The following is a 19,315-nucleotide window of genomic DNA, read 5'->3' as shown; positions in this document are numbered from 1 at the left end:
TCTACAGTTTGGTACATCCTGAGAAAGAAAGCACTGGTGAACTCATCAATGCAAAAAGACCTGGGCGCCCACGGAAGACAACAGTGGTGGATGATCGCATAATAATCTCCATGCTGAAGAGAAACCCCTTCACAACAGCCAACCAAGTGAACAACACTCTCCAGGAGATAAGCATATCAATATCCAAATCTACCATAAAGAGAAGACTGCATGAAAGTAAATACAGAGGGTTCACTGCACGGTGCAAGCCACTCATAAGCATCAAGAATCAAAAGGCTAGACTGGACATTGCTAAAAAACATCTAAAAAAGCCAGCACAGTTCTGGAAGAACATTCTTTGGACAGATGAAACCAAGATCAACCTCTACCAGAAAGATGGAAAGAGAAAAGTATGGTGAAGGCGTGGTACAGCTCATAATCCAAAGCATACCACATCATCTGTAAAACACGGCGGAGGTAGTGTGATGGCTTGGGCATGCATGGCTGCCAGTGGCACTGGGTCATTAGTGTTTATTGATGATGTGACATAGGACAGAAGCAGCTGAATGAATTCTGAGGTATTCAGAGCCATATTGTGTGCTCAGATCCAGCCAAATGCAGCCATACTGATTGGTCATCGTTTCATACTACAGATGGACAATGACCCAAAACATAAAGCCAAAGCAACCCAGGAGTTGCAGAGAAGCAAAGAAGTGGAATATTCTTGAATGGCCAAGTCAGTCACCTGATCTCAACCCAATTGAGCATGCATTTCACTTGTTAAAGACTAAACTTCAGACAGAAAGGCCCACAAACAAACAGCAACTGAAAACCACCGCAGTGAAGGCCTTGCAGAGCATCAAAAAGGAGGAAACACAGCGTCTGGTGATGTCCATGAGTTCAAGACTTCAGGCAGTCATTGCCAACAAAGGGTTTTCAACCAAGTACTAGAAATGAACATTTTATTTACAATTATTTAATCTGTCCAATTACTTTTAGTCCCTTTAAAAACAGGGTGGCACATGTTAAGGAGCTGAAACTCCTAAACCCTTCATCCCATTTTAATGTGGATACCCTCAAATGAAAGCTGAAAGTCTGAACTTCAACTGCATCTGCATTGTTTTGTTTAAAACTCATTGTGGTAATGTCTAGAACCAAAATTAGAAAAATGTTGTCTCTGTCCAAATATATATGGACCTAACTGTATAACAGAATATTTTAATATTTCATATCATTTCTCAAAAAACCTCACGTGACAGGAAAAATCTGAAGACATTTCTGAAATCAGCATGAAAAAATCTATCAGGAACACTCAAAATTGTCAGAGGTACAAAACCTTGGTAACACAGTCAGACCACATCAGTAGTCCGTGTCCACTAAACAGGAGCCCTATGAATCTCCTGCTACCTGACGCCATTCTCGGCTCCTCTTCTGATTATTAGGCCCGCCGTTTACACTGAGCATGCAAATCAAGAAGAGGCGTTTGGGATTCCAGCCGGTAGAAGGTGGTTTGCTGGGTTCCCCTCAGGCCACCATGAACAACTTACTTGGTCATTGTATCGAGGCCCTGCAAATATATTTGCTCATCTGTATTGGAATGTCAAACAGACGATGACCTGTGTAGGACATAAGTGGTTAAAATCATAGAGAGTGAAGTTAAGAAAGAATTTCATAGAACAGGGAGGAAAGAGTAGAAAAAAATAGGGATGTACATAGGTTTTAAAAATAGTATCAGAGCCCTACATCAACTCCGTCATGATACTTCTTCATGAACCTTAAGGTACCTCAACAACTCCCAAGGAAAAATCTACAAATCCAGCACTGTATGCCAGCTGAATCCAAGGGTGTAACTATAGTAAGTGCATGGGTTGCGATCACACCCAGGCCCTTGAGCTTAGGGGGCCCAAAAAGTTGCTTTGGCCCAAAATAAAAGACAATTACTATTACAAATTTGTAATAATTGGGGGCCCCATTGGAGCTTTGGCATGAGCTTAAAGTTACGCCACTGGGTGAATCCCTGAAGATATCCCAACAGAACTAGATTCTCCAAAAGCTATCATCTGTCATTACCTGTGGCTATAATCTCTTCCATTCAACGTCTGTTGTTTATGGTGTCAGCCAATTCTAATTTGTAAGATATGTTAGAGAACTTCCAACACCTTGGAATAATCACCATAGCTTCTCCAAGGAAGGATTCCAGAAGACTGTGCTTCACTTTTGAAAAGGGTCCTTGAATGAGAAAAAAAATGAGGTGACCTCTGAGGAAGCTGTAATACTATTAGAGGTAATAAAAAAAATTGTATTTATGAGTGAACAGAGAAACCCCGAACTGTTTTATTGGAGAGAAACAAGATTCAGTTTATCATTTAACCCAATATATTTATTTGTTCTCCTACAATTCAGTGGGCCACAGCACAGTTTCATATACTTCATCTATACTTCTATATATTCTTCTTATTTCATGATTAGAATTCAAAGACATAAAGGGGTTGTCCAACCATGAAAAAAAAAATATTTGAAAAACATGTTAGAATGTTATAAAATAACAAACAGAGTCTTCTCCATTGTAAACCACTTGTTTCACTGCATAGGAACATGGCTTTATAGTGAAACTGCTTCTTTCTGCACAGTAGAAAAAATACTGCTTTTGCATTTTGGTATATACTGTATTAATTTCTCTAACATACCAAGTTACTTTTGTAATTAAATATTGATTCTGATGAAAAGAAACAGTCGCCAAAACCATTTTTCATTTTCAGCTCCTTCTCCTCTAATACAAGTTCAGTCAGATCTACGTAAGTAGCTTAGCAGGAATTATTCACAATTATTCACTTCTGGATTTATATGTTAATCCTCTTTTGAAAAGAGAATGTTTTTCAATAAATTATTTATTTTAATAGATTTGGTTGTAATACAAGATAAAATATTTTAACTGGGTTTAAAAGTATAAAATCAGGTCGGAATGCCAAAAATTGTCTCTGTGTGTGTATACGGTATATATATACTAGATGGAGGCGGTAATGTCACGATGGGGGCAGGCTTTGCAGTGTTGAGAATCTCTCCCCCCCATGTGCTCACCCACCTATCCATTCTCTCTTTCCCCATGTGCTGACTTCTCCTGTCTGTGCTCTCTTCTTTGACCTGTCTGCCCCATGTGCTATCCCCCTTGTCTGCTGTCTCTCTCCTTCCTGTGCTGTGATTTCCCCTCATGTGCTGTCCTGTTTGAGCTGTCTCCCCCCTGTGCTCTGTCTCTCTCTGTTAGGAACGGCGGAACGCACTAAATAAAAATAATAATAAAGTGCGTTCGCCGCTCGGGGTCCACTGTGCAGTAGGTGATATAACCGCTGCTAAGTGGTGGCAGGAGCAATATGGTGGAAATGCGCACAGGGTTAAACTTCACCCAGGTGCGCAGAGAAATCTCAGTTAACTCACAGAGATGCCAAAAGGTACAAACACAAAGGACTGAGCCTGTAAAGGTCACAGTACTCAGTAAAAATGCACACACGGTATCAGGTCACAGGAGTAGCCCAAGATGGCGGCACTACATCCATCTAGACCTACCGTGTGTGCGGCGTCGCAGCTGCGGACGCTAAGGAGAGCTGCTACTGCAGCGCGGCGTGGACACTGCCGCTATACGACAAAGGCAAGGTGCAAGCGCAATGTCGGACGCTAGCAGCTGTGGATGTTGAAGCAGAGGAGTGCTGGCGCTGATTCTAAACTCAGTCCCTGACCACATACGTAATATCAGAGGGAAGGGGTTTCATAATGAGTCATTCACCAGAATCATACATCCATCCTCATACACACAGCAGCAAGTAAGTCTATACTAGCGCTTGGCAGAACAGCCATGCGCGCCTTTTATAGCAGCCGGGACCTTCTGCACGCTTCCAGATCTCTGAGATGGACCAATGAGAACTGGAGCGGGACCTGAGCACATGACTCCCGATCTCCAATGGGAGATCGTCCCATGAGCATGCCCAGTAAGAGGACAGAAGGACTTAGCCTCAGGAGAGATTTGCTGCAAGGCAATCTCCTCTGCAATCTCCTCTGCAGTGGATAAATAGGAGGAGAGTGCAGAATGTGAGGATCTGGATCCCTGCGGAGTAAACGCAGAAATCCGACTCCTAACACTCTCACTCCTGTGTCTGACCGTGTACAGAACATACCACAGCTCCTGGGCAGGGGAGGAAGCAAAAGACAATATTAACATTACAGCAGTGGATCGCAGAGGATACATTTTGTGAGGTAAAATATTGTTTAAAAACAGTCAGTGAAATATTTTACCTCACAAAATGATTCCTTTGTGATCTCCTACTGTAATGTCAGTATTGTCTTTTGCTTCCTCCCCTGCCCAGGAGATGTGGTATACTCCATACACGGTCAGGCACAGACAATTTTTAAAATGAACTCTTGTTCGTGGGAAAACCCCTTTAATGTGACCGGCTTCCTCTGGCTGTAGACACGTCGCGCATCTGCCGCCGGGATCACGCAGGCACAGTGCGACGGTGTTCCGCTTGTTGTACCACGCAATAGGTTGGTACCAGCAGCAGTTTCCATATTGAAACACCCATCACTTGGGTGTCCCAATATGGAGGTCGGTGAACTTGCTCCTCTTGGAATTCTGGGATATGGTGACATCTGGACAGAACAGGAAATGAAAGCATTACAAGGCAATTATATAAATAGATATATTGTGACGTGTCTCCTCTATCTGTGGACGGGGATTACTCACTTGGCTGGTCATTGAGGAATACGCTGGGACACTCAGGGTTAAAATGTCCAATCGGTTTATTAAGGCACAGCATAAACCGAAGCTCAGTTACTTTGTGAAATGCAGCACCCCGTGTACCGTCCGGCAACCGTTCAGCTTGCCAGTACCCACGGTCCTCGCTGAGCCCTGGTGTGCCTAATACGGATTAGTGGCTGTTAACTGTCCGTGATGACTGCACCAGTTCTTGGATACCTCTTATCCTCAGAGGCGTCCTCTCCGGAGGTAGTTCACAGGCCTCCTCACTGTGGCTCACTCTAGCCAGCACTGCCACGCGTGCACAAACACACAGGCTCCATCTTGGGTCTTCAGACACACCCCCTGAGGTGGGTTTGTAGGTGACTGGACCCACCCATCTCTCCAAGTCACTTTGAAGCCTTCCCAATGCATATTAATCCTCAGCAGAAGATCTGCTGAGCAAAACAATGCCAGGCTTCCATCACCGGGCCACCCACCTCTGTGATACATACCTCCCATTAATCACATGGCTCTTTGCCATACCACAATAATATACAGGGTGGGCCATTTATTTGGATACACCTAAATAAAATGGGAATGGTTGGTGATATCAACTTCCTGTTTGTGGCACATTAGTATATTGGAGGGGGGAATTTCACAATAAAAACAATGGTGTGCTTGGTTTTAATGTAACTTTATTCTTATTTACATGTTTGTGAAGTTGATATCACCAACCATTCCCATTTTATCTAGGTGTATCCATATAAATGGCCCACCCTGTTATACTGCTGAAAAAATAAAGGGATCACTAGACACTCTCACTGAGCAGACACATGGATGTTAGTGACCTTCCTATCATTTCTACCTGTTGTTTATTCAATTGGCACATCAGCAGGAGAAATTGAATCACAATCAGTGTTGGTTTCACAGAAGTGTGGCTGTCTTAGAGTTACATTTTGTTGTTTAAGTGTTCCTTTTATTTTTTGAGCAGTATATATAGAGAGAGAGAGAGAGAAATTGGAACAGCATCAAAACATTACCTCAATTAGTGTGCAAAGTTTTTCCAACCAACAATCCAATGGTTACTCAATAAAGCAAAAAAAGAAAAACAGCACAAAAAATGAAAAACGTGGACTTTATTGCCCAATGGCGTGGCGACGTTTCAGATGTGATATCCTTTCTCAAACCTGGCTTGAGAAACGATATCACTTCTAAAACGTCGCGAAGCCATTGGGCAATAAGGTCCACTTTTTTCATTTTTTTGTGTGCTGTTCTTCTTTTTTTGCTATATATATATATATATATATATATATATATATATATATATATATATGCATTTGTGTGAAAAAGTACTTGCCCCCTTCCTGATTTCCTATTCTTGTGCATGTTTGTCACACTTAAATATTTCAGATCACCAAACAAATTTAAGTATTAGACAGAGATAACACAAGTAACTACAAAATGCAATTTTTAAATGAAGCTCTTTATTATTAAGAGAAAAGAAAATCCAAACCTACAGGGTCCTGTGCAAAAAAGTGATTGCCTTCCCTCTCTTTAAAACATAAATACTAACTGAGCGTTGTAAAAGACACATTACCAGTTATAGCAAACGCTTGACTGCAGTTGTTTCTGCTATGGGTTGCCCAACCAGCTGTTAAGTTTAGGGTTAATTTCGCACAGTGCCCTGTAGGTTTGGATTTATTTTTCCCTTAACCCCTTCGCACCCGAGCCTGTTTTTGCCTTCGTGACCGGGCCAATTTTTTCAATTCTGACCAGTGTCACTTTATGAGGTCATAACTCTAGAACGCTTCAACGGATCCTACTGATTCTGACATTGTTTTCTCATGACATATTGTACTTCATGATGGTGGTAAAATTTTTTAGATATGATCTGCGCTTATTTATTAAAAAAATCAAAATTTGGCGAAAATTTAGAAAATTTTGCAATTTTCAAACTTTTAATTTTTATGCCCTTAAATCAGAGAGTGATATCGCACAAAATAGTTAATAAATAACATTTCCCACATGTCTACTTTACATCTGCACAATTTTGGAAACATAATTTGTTTTTTTTAGGAAGTTATAAGGGTTAAAAGTTGACCAGCGATTTCTCATTTTTGCAACAAAATTTGCAACACCATTTTTTTTAGGGACCACCTCACATTTGAAGTGCGTTTGAGGGGTCAATATGACAGAAAATACCCAAAAGTGACACCATTCTAAAAACTGCACCTCTCAATGTACTCAAAACCACATTCAAGAAGTTCATTAACCATTCAGGTGCTTCACATGAATGAATGGAATATGGAAGGAAAAAGTAAACATTTAACCTGTTTTTACAAACATTTTACTTCAAAACCATTTTTTTTTTTTTTTTTTCACAAGTGTAAAAAGAGAAAATGAACCACAAAATTTTTTGTGCAATTTCTCCCGAATATGCCAATACCCCATATGTGAGGCTAAACCACTGTTTGAGCACACGGCAGAGCTCAGAACAGAAGGAGTGCCGTTTGACTTTTTCAATGCAGAATTGGCTGGAATTGAGATCGGATGCCATGTCGCATTTGGAGAGCACCTGATGTACCTAAACAGTGGAAACCCCCCACAAGTGACCCCATTTTGGAAATTAGACCCCCCAAGGGACTTATCTAGATGTGTGGTGAGCACTTTAAACCCCCAAGTGTTTCACTAAAGTTTATAATGTAGAGCTGTGAAAAAAAAAAAATCATTTTTTTTTCCACAAAAATGATCTTTTAGCCTCCAATTTTTATTTTCCTAAGGGTAACAGGAGTAATTGGACCCAAAAAGTTGTTGTCCAATTTGTCCTGAGTACGTTGGTACCCTATATGTGGGAGAAAACTACTGTTTGGGCACACAGTGGGGCTCGGAAGGGAAGTAGTGACGTTCTGAAATGCAGACTTTGATGGAATGGTCTGCGGGTGTCATGTCGCGTTTGCAGAGCCCCTGATGTACCTAAACAGTGGAAATCCCCCACAAGTGACCCCATTTTGGAAATTAGACCCCCCCAAGGGACTTATCTAGATGTGTGGTGAGCACTTTGAACCCCCAAGTGTTTCAGTAAAGTTTATAATGTAGAGGCGTGAAAATAAAAAAATCTATTTTTTTCCACAAAAATGATCTTTTTAGCCCCCAATTTTTATTTTCACAAGGGTAACAGGAGAAATTGGACCCTAAGAGTTGTTGTCCAATTTGTCCTGAGTACTCTAGTACCCCATATGTGAGAGAAAACTACTGTTTGGGCACACGGTGGGGCTCGGAAGGGAAGTAGTGACATTCTGAAATGCAGACTTTGATGGAATGGTCTGCGGGCTTCATATTGCATTTACAGAGCCCCTGATGTACCTAAACAGTGGAAACCCCCAATTCTAATTCCAACCCTAACCCCAACACACCCCTAACCCTAATCTCAGCCCTAACCATAACCCTAACCACAAACCTAACACCAACACACCCATAACCTTAATCCCAGCCCTAACCCTAGCCCTAACCCTAACCCTAGCCCTAGCCCTAACCTGTGTACCTGCTTTTTTTTTCTTTCCTTTTTTTTATTTTTGTGACAAGATCGCTGCCCTGCGATCTGACTCATAGTAACGCCACTTCTCCTCTGATCTCACACTGACAGATGATCAGAGGTGAAGCAGCGTTACTGTGTGACAAGATCGCTGCCTGGCACATAATAACGCGAATTCTCCTCTGATCTCACAATGACAGATGATCAGAGGTGAAGCAGCGTTACTGTGTGACAAGATCGCTACCTGGCACAGCTGTGCCAGGCAGCGATCAGCTGTGCCAGGCAGCGATCTAGTCACACAGTAACGCTGCTTCACCTCTGATCATCTGTCAGTGTTAGATCAGAGGAGAAGCCGCGTTACAATGAGGGAGATCGCCGGGAAACAAGCAGCTTTCCCAGCGATCGCTCCCATTGGCTGTTGTGACGCTGACGTCATCAGCACCTGAACCAATCAGGTCTCGATGATGTTGTGGGTCCCAGCATGCATTGTGCACCGGGATCCCCGCGTTGTAAGGTATGTGGGGGTCCCGGGGGGCACAAAACCGCCGACAGTAGATAAACGTCGGCGCTGCACAAAGCCCAGCAAGCGCCAACGTTTATCTACTGTGGGCGGTCGGGAAGAGGTTAATAACATTCATTTATAAATTGCATTTTGTGTTTACTTGTGTTATTTTTGTCTAATATTTTAATTTGTTTGGAGATCTGAAACATTTAATCCATGACATCTGATTGGTCAGCCATTTACAGTTGTAACAACCATTAGTAATAATATAATTGTCTATCATTCTTCTTTCCGCAGTAAATATTATGAAAAAGAATCTCTAATGTCTGATCCAGTTTGTGGTTCTATCCTGGCTGTCCTTCTAGGTGAGGATATAAAAATGAAATGGTATAACAATGATTCTGATGCTTAGCTTAAAAGATGTAAGAAGAATAAAGTAGAAATAATGAATCTCCATGATTTGGAGGTAGTTTATTGTATGGTCTTTGATTAGAAAATGTTAAAGGACTTCTATCTAATATATAAAGCTCAATGTGTGTGTGTATGTATGTATGCATGTCCGGGATTGGCATCTGCACCGGCGCAGCTACAGCCACAAAATTTTGCACAGTCACACGTCTGGACCCCGAGAGCGTCATAGGCTATGTTGTGAGGTGAAATTTTAACCCTGCGCGTTCCAGTTTACCAAACAATTTTGCCCCTATGTACATAATGGGGAAAAAGTGTATGTATGTATGTGTGTATGTCCGGGATTGGCTTCTGCACCATTGCAGCTACAGCCACAAAATTTTGCACTAGCACACATCTGGACCCCGAGAGCGTCATAGGCTATGTTGTGAGGCGAAATTTTAACCCCGCGCATTCCAATTCACCAAACAATTTTGCCTATTATTCTTATCATTTCTATGGTGTTATCATCCTCGGCTCAGCAGACAGTATCACACAGGATAAGATTAGATACACAGCTCAGCAGTCAGTATCACACAGGATAGGGATAGATACATGGCTCAGCAGTCAGTATAACACAGGATAGGATTAGATACACAGCTCAGCACACAGTATCACACAGAATAGTATTAGATACACTGCTCAGCAGTCAGTATCACACAGGAGAGGATTAGACACATGGCTCAGCAGTCAGTATCACACAGGATAGGATTAGATACACGGCTGAGCAGTCAGTAACACACGATAGGATTAGATACACAGCTCAGCAGAAAGTATCACACAGGAGAGGATTAGGTACACAGCTCAGCAGACATTATCACACAGGATAGGGTTAGATACACAGATACACATGTTGTTTATCAAAAGGCTCTTGAATGAGTTAAAAATAAAATACTATCAATACTTGGGTAATCGTTTAGTTAATTTGTGTTGCAAATCTGTAGTGTACTGTTGAATATATGATGTGAAATGTTTTTATGTGCAATATAATCATTATAATTTGTTATAACTAACCACAGTTGGTTACTACAGTATGCCCAGGCAATGCCAGGCTCTTCGGCTAGTACTACTATAAAAGTTAAGTTTAATAGGACCAGGATGGTGTAAGAAAAAAATCCACTTATACTCAATGTCGCCTCTCCTTTACATGCCATACTGTGCCCTCCGCCGTTCTCCAGCCATCAGCAACTATATCGTGCACTAGAAGGTGGATGTGAGGGTGTCAGATGACTACTTATGCCAATCAGCAATCGATAGTAAACTGCCGCCTTCAAATACTGCTTTAACAGGAAGAAACTGTTAAGACGGAATGCGAAGGCTGCAGCCAATCAGTGTCCGCTGATTAGCTCAGCGGTACATAACTTCCCCATCAGATTTTGATGCCAGGGGACACAGAATGGAGTTGGAGGAGCAGCAATGGGTTGGGATGTGAGTATAAGTTGTGTTTTGTTTTTTCTTACATTGCTCTGGGGCTATCAAGCTTTACATTTCTAGCAATAGAGAAAAATATTGAGGGAGAAGTAGAAATAAAATGAGAGCAAACACTGGCTACTTTAGACCTGGTGACAAGTCCTCTTTTATGTGCTTCTACAGCAGGGTTGCACACTATTTTTGGTCCAAGGGCCACATTGCCATGCTGAACCAATCCCAATGGCCGCAAACATTTTTAAAGGTGTATTTACATGAATACATCACCTGAACCGCCATCAGTACATTAATACATCACCAGAATGATGTTTAAGGTATTTGAGGAGGATTTAGAGAGTTTCTGCTTCAAAAAATCAAGGTTAAAACACAGTAACTTAAACTGAGTTTTTGAAGCAGAAACTCACCAAATCCTCCTCATAATCTCAAATCTCTAAATGTTAAGGATTTTTAACATTTAACATAGTCATGAGTTAATACATGTGTATAAAATTAGAACCACCGTCATCACGAGTGCGACATAAGACTCACTATCAGTACATGAATGCAGCACCAGAAACACCGTCAGTACATGAATGCAGTGCCAGAAACACCATCAGTGCATGAATTCAGCATCAGAGTCACAATCAATACATGTACAGAGCATCAAGCTTAATACGGTGATCAATGGTATTGTCAGGTCAGCCTCATATAGAATTGTATTGTATGAACCTACAATTCCCAGTATGTCCTTAAAAGATTCTGGGGGTTTTTGCTTCCCGCCATTATCAGAATGCAGACCATACACGAACCACAGTACTGATGAGACACTAGTCAGTATTACAAATAAACATTTACTTCCAGTTAACTTATAGGTGGCATCTTCTTTGATGGAAGTCATTCCCATCCCTTTTGTCTCCATGTAACACAGATGCCATGCTGACATTTCACGCCCAGAGCTTGTCTCTCCCGACTTCCTTCTTCTCCATCTTTAGCAGCACTTCCCAACATGGTACCCTTAAAAATAAAAGTATCTCCCATGCTATGCTCCTGAATAAATAATTGCCTCTGTGCTTCTTACACAAAATATCCCCCACACACTGCCCCTCTCTATAATATCTCCCACACTGCCCCCTCTCCATAATCTCCACCCACATACTGTAACTCTCCAAAATATCCCTCCAAACTGCCCCTTTCCATATCTCCCTGACACTGCCAGTCTACATAAAGTCCCCATCCACTCCACTGTCCCCCTTTCACAATCACCCCCAATTACCCCAAAATGTCTCCCATTGCCCCATAATATCCCAAATTTCTCCATAGTGTTCCCTATTGCCTCATAATGTGCCCTTGTAGAAACACAACCATCCCATCCCACAGCCCCCTCATCTAAAATAATATCACATTTAATCTTCAGCTCCTCCATGGAGCGCTTTACCGGTGCCAGATGTGTCCACTTTCTTTCCGGCACCGCTGCACTTCGGGTCGGGGCTGACCAGCGCTCCTTTGCCCCAGTACTGGTGCACAAGTGTTCAAATGCATTTCAATATACTGTAGGAAGAAGGGAGCCGCATCTCCCGGACAGCTATCCGGGTTGCAGCAAACCCTTTGGCAGGACTACTCTACAGACAGAATTAGGAAAGGGAGCACAATAATATTAATCTTAGTTGGAGGTGATAAATAATAGTGTAATCAATGTGCCCTTTTCCCAAGTGAATGGATGGCAGACCATCCGGTAATAGATAAAAAAAACAACTTAAGATGGTGAGTGATACACCTGATAGGGATAATGTGTGCAACAATACATAAAAGTGAGAATAAGATTGCTGTATTAAAATAGCCTTTATTTTACAGAATGGCACAACAACATAAAAAAAAAATAAAAAAAATAAATATATATATATATATATATATATATATATATATATATATATATATATATATATATATATATATATATATATATACACACATACACTCACTGGCCACTTTATTAGGTACACCATGCTAGTAACGGGTTGGACCCCCTTTTGCCTTCAGAACTGCCTCAATTCTTCGTGGCAGAGATTCAACAAGGTGCTGGAAGCATTCCTCAGAGATTTTGGACCATATTGACATGATGGCATCACACAGTTGGCGCAGATTTGTCGGCTGCACATCCCTGATGCGAATCTCCCGTTCCACCACATCCCAAAGATGCTCTATTGGATTGAGATCTGGTGACTGAGGAGGCCATTTGAGTACAGTGAACTCATTGTCATGTTCAAGAAACCAATCTGAGATGATTCGAGCTTTATGACATGGCGCATTATCCTGCTGAAAGTAGCCATCAGATGTTGGGTACATTGTGGTCATAAAGGGATGGACATGGTCAGCAACAATACTCAGGTAGGCTGTGGCGTTGCAACGATGCTCAATTGGTACCAAGGGGCCCAAAGAGTGCCAAGAAAAAATTCCCCACACCATGACACCACCACCACCAGCCTGAACCGTTGATACAAGGCTGGATGGATCCATGCTTTCATGTTGTTTACGCCAAATTCTGACCCTACCATCCGAATGTCGCAGCAGAAATCGAGACTCATCAGACCAGGCAACGTTTTTCCAATCTTCTACTGTCCAATTTCGATGAGCTTGTGCAAATTGTAGCCTCAGTTTCCTGTTCTCAGCTGAGAGGAGTGGTACCCAGTGTGGTCTTCTGCTGCTGTAGCCCATCTGCCTCAAAGTTCGACGCACTGTGCGTTCAGAGATGCTCTTCTGCCTACCTTGGTTGTAACGGGTGGCAATTTGAGTCACTGTTGCCTTTCTATCAGCTCGAACCAGTCTGCCCATTCTCCTCTGACCTCTGGCATCAACAAGGCATTTCCGGCCACAGAACTGCCGCTCACTGGATTTTTTTTCTTTTTCGGACCATTCTCTGTAAACCCTAGAGATGGTTGTGCGTGAAAATCCCAGTAGATCAGCAGTTTCTGAAATTCTCAGACCAGCCCTTCTGGCACCAACAATCATGCCACGTTCAAAGGCACTCAAATCACCTTTCTTCCCCATACTGATGCTCGGTTTGAACTGCAGGAGATTGTCTTGACCATGTCTACATGCCTAAATGCACTGAGTTGCCGCCATGTGATTGGCTGATTAGAAATTAAGTCTTAACACACAGTTGGACAGGTGTACCTAATAAAGTGGCCAGTGAGTGTATATTAATAATGCAAATATTTGTGTAAAAAGGCAATTTAACCGCTTATAATAAAGGGAAGTGTAGGATCTTGCAGATGCAGATAATAGATCCACAATTATAACAGGGTAATCCCTGTATCTCACAAGCCTGGCACAGGAAAAAATAAAAGGCAAAAGGTTTTAGCAGCAATGAAGTGCAAGGACTGCAAACAAATGCAAGAATTTTTTTATATATATATATATATATATATATATATATATATATATATATATATATAGATAGATGTTTGTTTTTGCAAAAACTGAGATATATATAGTGCAAATTACATGGACCTATTGTAAATGATAAAAAAAAGTGCAAACTCGCAATATAATATTAAGTATCTTGAACGTGCAAAATGTGCAAGACAGTGCAAATTGCAAAATAAACCATAAAGGTATGTATAATAATGTGAAGTTTGCACAAAGTGCAAAACTATGTGCAATACACAAATTGTGCAAAAAGGTGCCAATTTAGACAGTAAAGAATATAATACACATAAGGTGCAAACTGGATAGGCCACAAATATTGTATTGTACATACAAAAGCACTGTATAAAAATAATATGTGAACTATTACAGATGAAAACAACCATCAATGTGAAGGTCACATGTGCAAAAATGCGCTGACAACCAAGCCTAAAATAATGCTAATTATAGCAGTGGAATACCAATACCTGCTGGCCCAAGACAGGGCATCAGGAGACGAAGGAGACTTCTGAAACGCGCGTCGGGGCGCGTTATACTGGCACACCGCTCTTCTTACATGTCCTGGGCCAGCAGGTATTGGTGTTCCACTGCTATAATTAGCGTTATTTTAGGCTTGGTTGTCAGCGCATTTTTGCTTGTAAGATACAGGGATTACCCTGTTATAATTGTGGATCTATTATCTGCATCTGCAAGATCCTACACTTCCCTTTATTATAAGCGGTTCAATTGCCTTTTTACACTAATATTTGCATTATTAATATATGTGTGTGTATATATATATATATATATATATATATATATATTTTTTTTTTATGTGCCAATCTGTAAAATAAAGGCTATTTTAATACAGCAATTTTATTCTCACTTTTATTTATTGTTGCACACATTATCCCTACCAGGTGTATCACTCACCATCTTCAGTTGTTTTTTTATCTACTCTACAGACAGCATTATCTGAAGGTTACTTGGATGTCATAAAGCCTAAAGCATCCGTTTAAAATATATAAATGATCATTATACATTACTGTGGCATGTCCACTGCCTGCTGTAGCACCTGCCTAAAGCTTGAACATAGAAATGAAGTTATACTAATGTAATTTCCCTGAACCACTGTAACAGATGCAATGTTCTGCTTCCCTTGATTTACAGTGGGTCCTTGTGCATTAGAATACACAAAGCTAAAAACCGCTGACCATTATTGGACTGACCCCTCTGCTGACGAGCTTGTACAGAGGCACAGAATCCATGGAGCTCACACTCGCCAAGACTCCAGTCCCTGCAAGCGGCCAGCTCTTGGTGTAAGTATTTCAAGTATATTATATCTATGAATATGGCAAATCTCTTAATAGGAATTGAAGGGTTTGTATAGACTTCACCATTAAGGCTGTGTGCACATGTAGCTTTTTTTTAGCGTTTCCACGGTGATTTTAAGCTCACGATTTCACCGTGGAAACGCTTAAAAAAAGCATTCCATGCAATCCTAATTGATTCCGCACATGTTGTGCTAATGGTGCGTTTTTTACCACTGCAGAATCGCTTTGCGGTAAAAAATGCAGCATGTTCATTAATTTTGCAGAATCGCGTGCGATTCCGCATACATACACTTGTATTCCAAAAGCGCATAGGAAAATGCATGGTAAAACGCATGACAAATGCGTCAAAATCGCTTACCAAACCACGTCAAAAACCGCATGCGTTTTTCCGGCAAAGGGTGTGCGTTTCTGCTGAGGAATATTCTAAGTCAAAACTGCAACGTGGGCACATAGCCTTACAAAACAAAGCAGTCCCCACGTAAAGCTAAACTTGATTTATACAAGGAATCCAATGCGATTTCCAGAATTGAACCCTGAGGAAACATTTTAGTAAATTAAATGTTTATATTAATTTACATTCATCTGTATGGAGCTATAATTATACAAGTATTAAAATCTAGGTCTAAGGAAATGTAAATGTGTATATATTAGAATCTATGTCTTTACAGTAACTTTTTTTTGCTTATGAGGCACTTTCATGAAAAAAATAACACTTTTACTAAAGTGATATTAAGGCCCCCAAACTAATTAGATTAAAGTTGGCTGAAGCTGCCAATCTTGGTGGGGTTGACCAACCAACTAATCTGTATGGGGGCATTAGATGCGTGATGTTATGGGAGATACAGATCAGGCAGTTTGAATTTAAAGAGGACCTGTCACTTGCCCAAAAAGTGAGTTACGGTAAATACCTTGTAACTTGAAAAAATCCTAGAGCTATCCTGATCCTTCTGCTCTTTTCCATTTTGAGCTGCATCGCTTCATTGCAAAAATATTCACATATGTTTCTTTTGAAGCCCAGTATAAGAAATCTCTTCTTGCAGTCCAACTGAGAGTTTATTCACATTTTCTCTGGGGAGTGCGCTTTCACTTCTCCCAGACAATGCTTGGCAGCTGATTTACCAGTGTGTCTGTCTCGGATACTGCTGAGCTGTGATTAACAGCATCTGGGATTGAGAGAAGACTGAATTAGCACGCAGCTGGTCTGCAAGGAGAAATTTCACATACTGCAATGCAGAGGAAACAAATGTGAAAATCTCTCCAATGGAGCGACGCTGCGCAAAACGAGAAAGAGCATCAGAATCAGGGGATCTCAGGGACTTTTTCAAGGCATTTAACTCATTTTTTGAGCAAACAATAGATCCTCTTTAAAGCGAACCTGTCACTGGTTTTGGCCGCTATAAGATGTAGCCACTGCCTTTCATGGTTTATCTACAGCATTTTATAATGCTGTACTGTAGATAAGCCTCCGGTCCAACCTGCAAGATAAGAAGAATAAGTTTTATTATACTCACCTGGGTTGGGCGGTCTGGTCCAATGGGTGTCACAGATCCGGGTTCGCCGCCGCCCTTCTGCTTGCTTCACCGCTCCCGGCATCGCGCTTCTGTGCAGGCATACTTCTCTGCCCTGATAAGGGCAGAGCAAAGTACTGCAGTGCGCAGGTGCTGGGAAAGGTCAGAGAGGCCCCGCACCTGCGCACTACAGTACTTACTCTGCCCTCAACAGGGCAGAGAAGTACGCCTGTGCAGAAGCGCAATGCCGGGAGCGATGAAGCAAGCAGGAGAGTGGCGTCGCAAGAAGATGGGAGGTGCCGGACCCGGACCTGCGACACCCATCGGACCGGACAGCCCCCCCGAGTGAGTATAATAAAACTTATTTTTCTCATCTTTCAGGTTGGACCATAGGATTATCTGCAGCATTATAGAATGCTGTATATAAGCCCTGAAAGGCAGTGGCCGCATCTTGTAGCTGCCAAAACAGGTGACAGGTTCCCTTTAAGCACCTAATCCTTTTTTGTTCTTTTGTTATCAAAACTAATGCCAGAGGAATCTCGTGACAGCTTGCTCTATTCTTCCAATTCGCCTGACAGCTATGTAAGATATAAGAGTACCTTTACTCTATTGTTAACTGTGAGCAGTGATATAGTTTTGGCTTTATTTTCACAATATTATCTGCACCTGCAACAGCTAGTGCGCTACTAGTGGGGAAACTTGAGAGTGACAAAAGAAGAGTAAACCATTATTTGAGAACTCTATATTCAAAACTATCTGAGCCAGAACAGGTCAAGGAAAGATGTAAAAAATACACAGAGCAACTATACAAGAACGACTCGATGATATGGGAAGAAACTGAGTCTGAAAATAGTAGAGAGCCGATCATCTTAAAAGATAAAGTAACAATATTCCAAAAGAGCTAATAAAGTCTTCCAAAGCAGCAGGTGATAGCATCATACGCCTGTGTCAACAGATATGGACAACTGGGAAATGGCCAAAGGACTAGAACAGTGTTTTTCCTATTCCAAAGCCTTACTTTGACAAAGAGCTGCTAGAGGAACAAGCAGATACAGAAAAGGCAGAGGAACAAGAGATGTGATTGCTAACATTAGATGGATAATGATAAAGACCAAAGAGTACAGCAAGGAGGTCTATTTTTGCTTCATCGACTACATCAAAGCCTTCGACTGTGTTGGTCACTAGATACTTTGCAATACTATGAAGAATATGGGTGTGCCAAAACATCTTATCAGCCTCATTAGGAATCTTTATATCTTCCAAGAAGCAACAGTCCTGGGGGCGTGGCGACGTAGTGGATCAAGGAAGACGAGCTGTGACAGAGCTACTCGCATCCTGATATCCATCCTGTTTTCCTTCTACCCTGATCGGCATCTACCCGCAAGCGGTAAACTCCCTTGGACCCCAGGAGTCATCCGGTGCCCGGGAGGCGCGCTGTGCAGCTCCTGTGAGTAGGACGCTGAAGAGACACCGGCGGGGATGCGGGGCCTGAGGAAGGCGGCGGCCATCTTTTGCTGTTTGCTCCGACAGGAAAGAGGCAGAGGGCTGCCACTGGTGCTTGTGCCCCCCCCTCCCGCCATCTTAGAGATCTCTGATCTCTTGCCGCTGCCCCTACAGGCGCTATGACACAATAACCCAGCCTAACTCACAGGACTTGTACGATACTTTTCACCTGCTGCAGCACTTAACATTTCACTTCATTAAACTATCTGTAGCCATCCGTATTCCTACAAACTACGGAGTCGAGCAAGTATATAATATATATATGTTGTGTGTATATATACACACACACACACTCTTTTGCAGCAGTGCTTCTGCTCCTGGAAGAGGGGACTCTATCATTATATGGTTGTTAAACTTGCCATACTTCATCATTGTTAAATGTGAATTGCTCAAGGGGGTCAGGAGCGGCAGACAAGCTAAAAGAATTCGCAAGGATTGATCCATCTGATAATGCACGACCTCTTAGGAAAAATTCTAAGGCTGGAGATCAACGTAAAAACCGTGCTTATGATAATGAGGAGGGTGGGGAGAGTGAGGATCTAACTCTTAGGCAGGCATCCGAGCAGTTATTGCAGACCATTTCCCTGACTAGAACATCTCTGACCGTGAAAATAGAAGATGTGCACTCTGAGGTGGGGCGTCTCCGGCAGGACATGCAGGCCATGAGGGGGCATATTACAGAGGTGGAATCAAGGGTGTCCCACCTGGAGGATAATCTTCTACCTATGGAGGCCAAGCTAACAAAAGTGTCTGGCTCTATAAATACCTGGAAACAGAAGGTGGATGATCTAGAAAATAGACTGCGCCGAAACAACATCCGAATCATGGGGTTGCCGGAGCGTTCTGAAGGTCAGCAGCCTGAGCAATTCCTTGAAAACTGGCTTAAAGACACTCTAGGAGATGAATTCTCCGCTAGATTTTCTGTGGCGAGGGCTCATAGGGTCCCTACAAAACCACTTCCTCTGGGCGGTCCAC

At 41.9% G+C, this 19,315-nt stretch overlaps 1 protein-coding gene across 2 annotated transcripts in view; it reads left to right on the top strand.

Moving 5' to 3' along the window:
* Positions 1 to 19,315, top strand: part of SGSM2 (small G protein signaling modulator 2) — a 507,471-nt gene that overhangs the window by 373,709 nt on the left and 114,447 nt on the right. For both annotated transcript variants that reach the window (XM_073565606.1, XM_073565605.1), the window contains exons 5-6: positions 9,037 to 9,104; positions 15,166 to 15,314. In XM_073565606.1, the coding sequence (XP_073421707.1) occupies positions 9,037 to 9,104; positions 15,166 to 15,314 (217 nt within the window). The remainder of the gene's footprint in view (positions 1 to 9,036; positions 9,105 to 15,165; positions 15,315 to 19,315) is intronic.

Source organism: Dendrobates tinctorius, unplaced genomic scaffold, assembly GCF_039654945.1.
Source record: "Dendrobates tinctorius isolate UK_male_01 unplaced genomic scaffold, ASM3965494v1 ptg000016l, whole genome shotgun sequence".
NCBI lineage: Eukaryota > Metazoa > Chordata > Amphibia > Anura > Dendrobatidae > Dendrobates > Dendrobates tinctorius.
The sequence above is the reverse complement of the archived record's forward strand: the minus strand, read 5'-3'. Positions and strand labels throughout refer to the sequence as shown.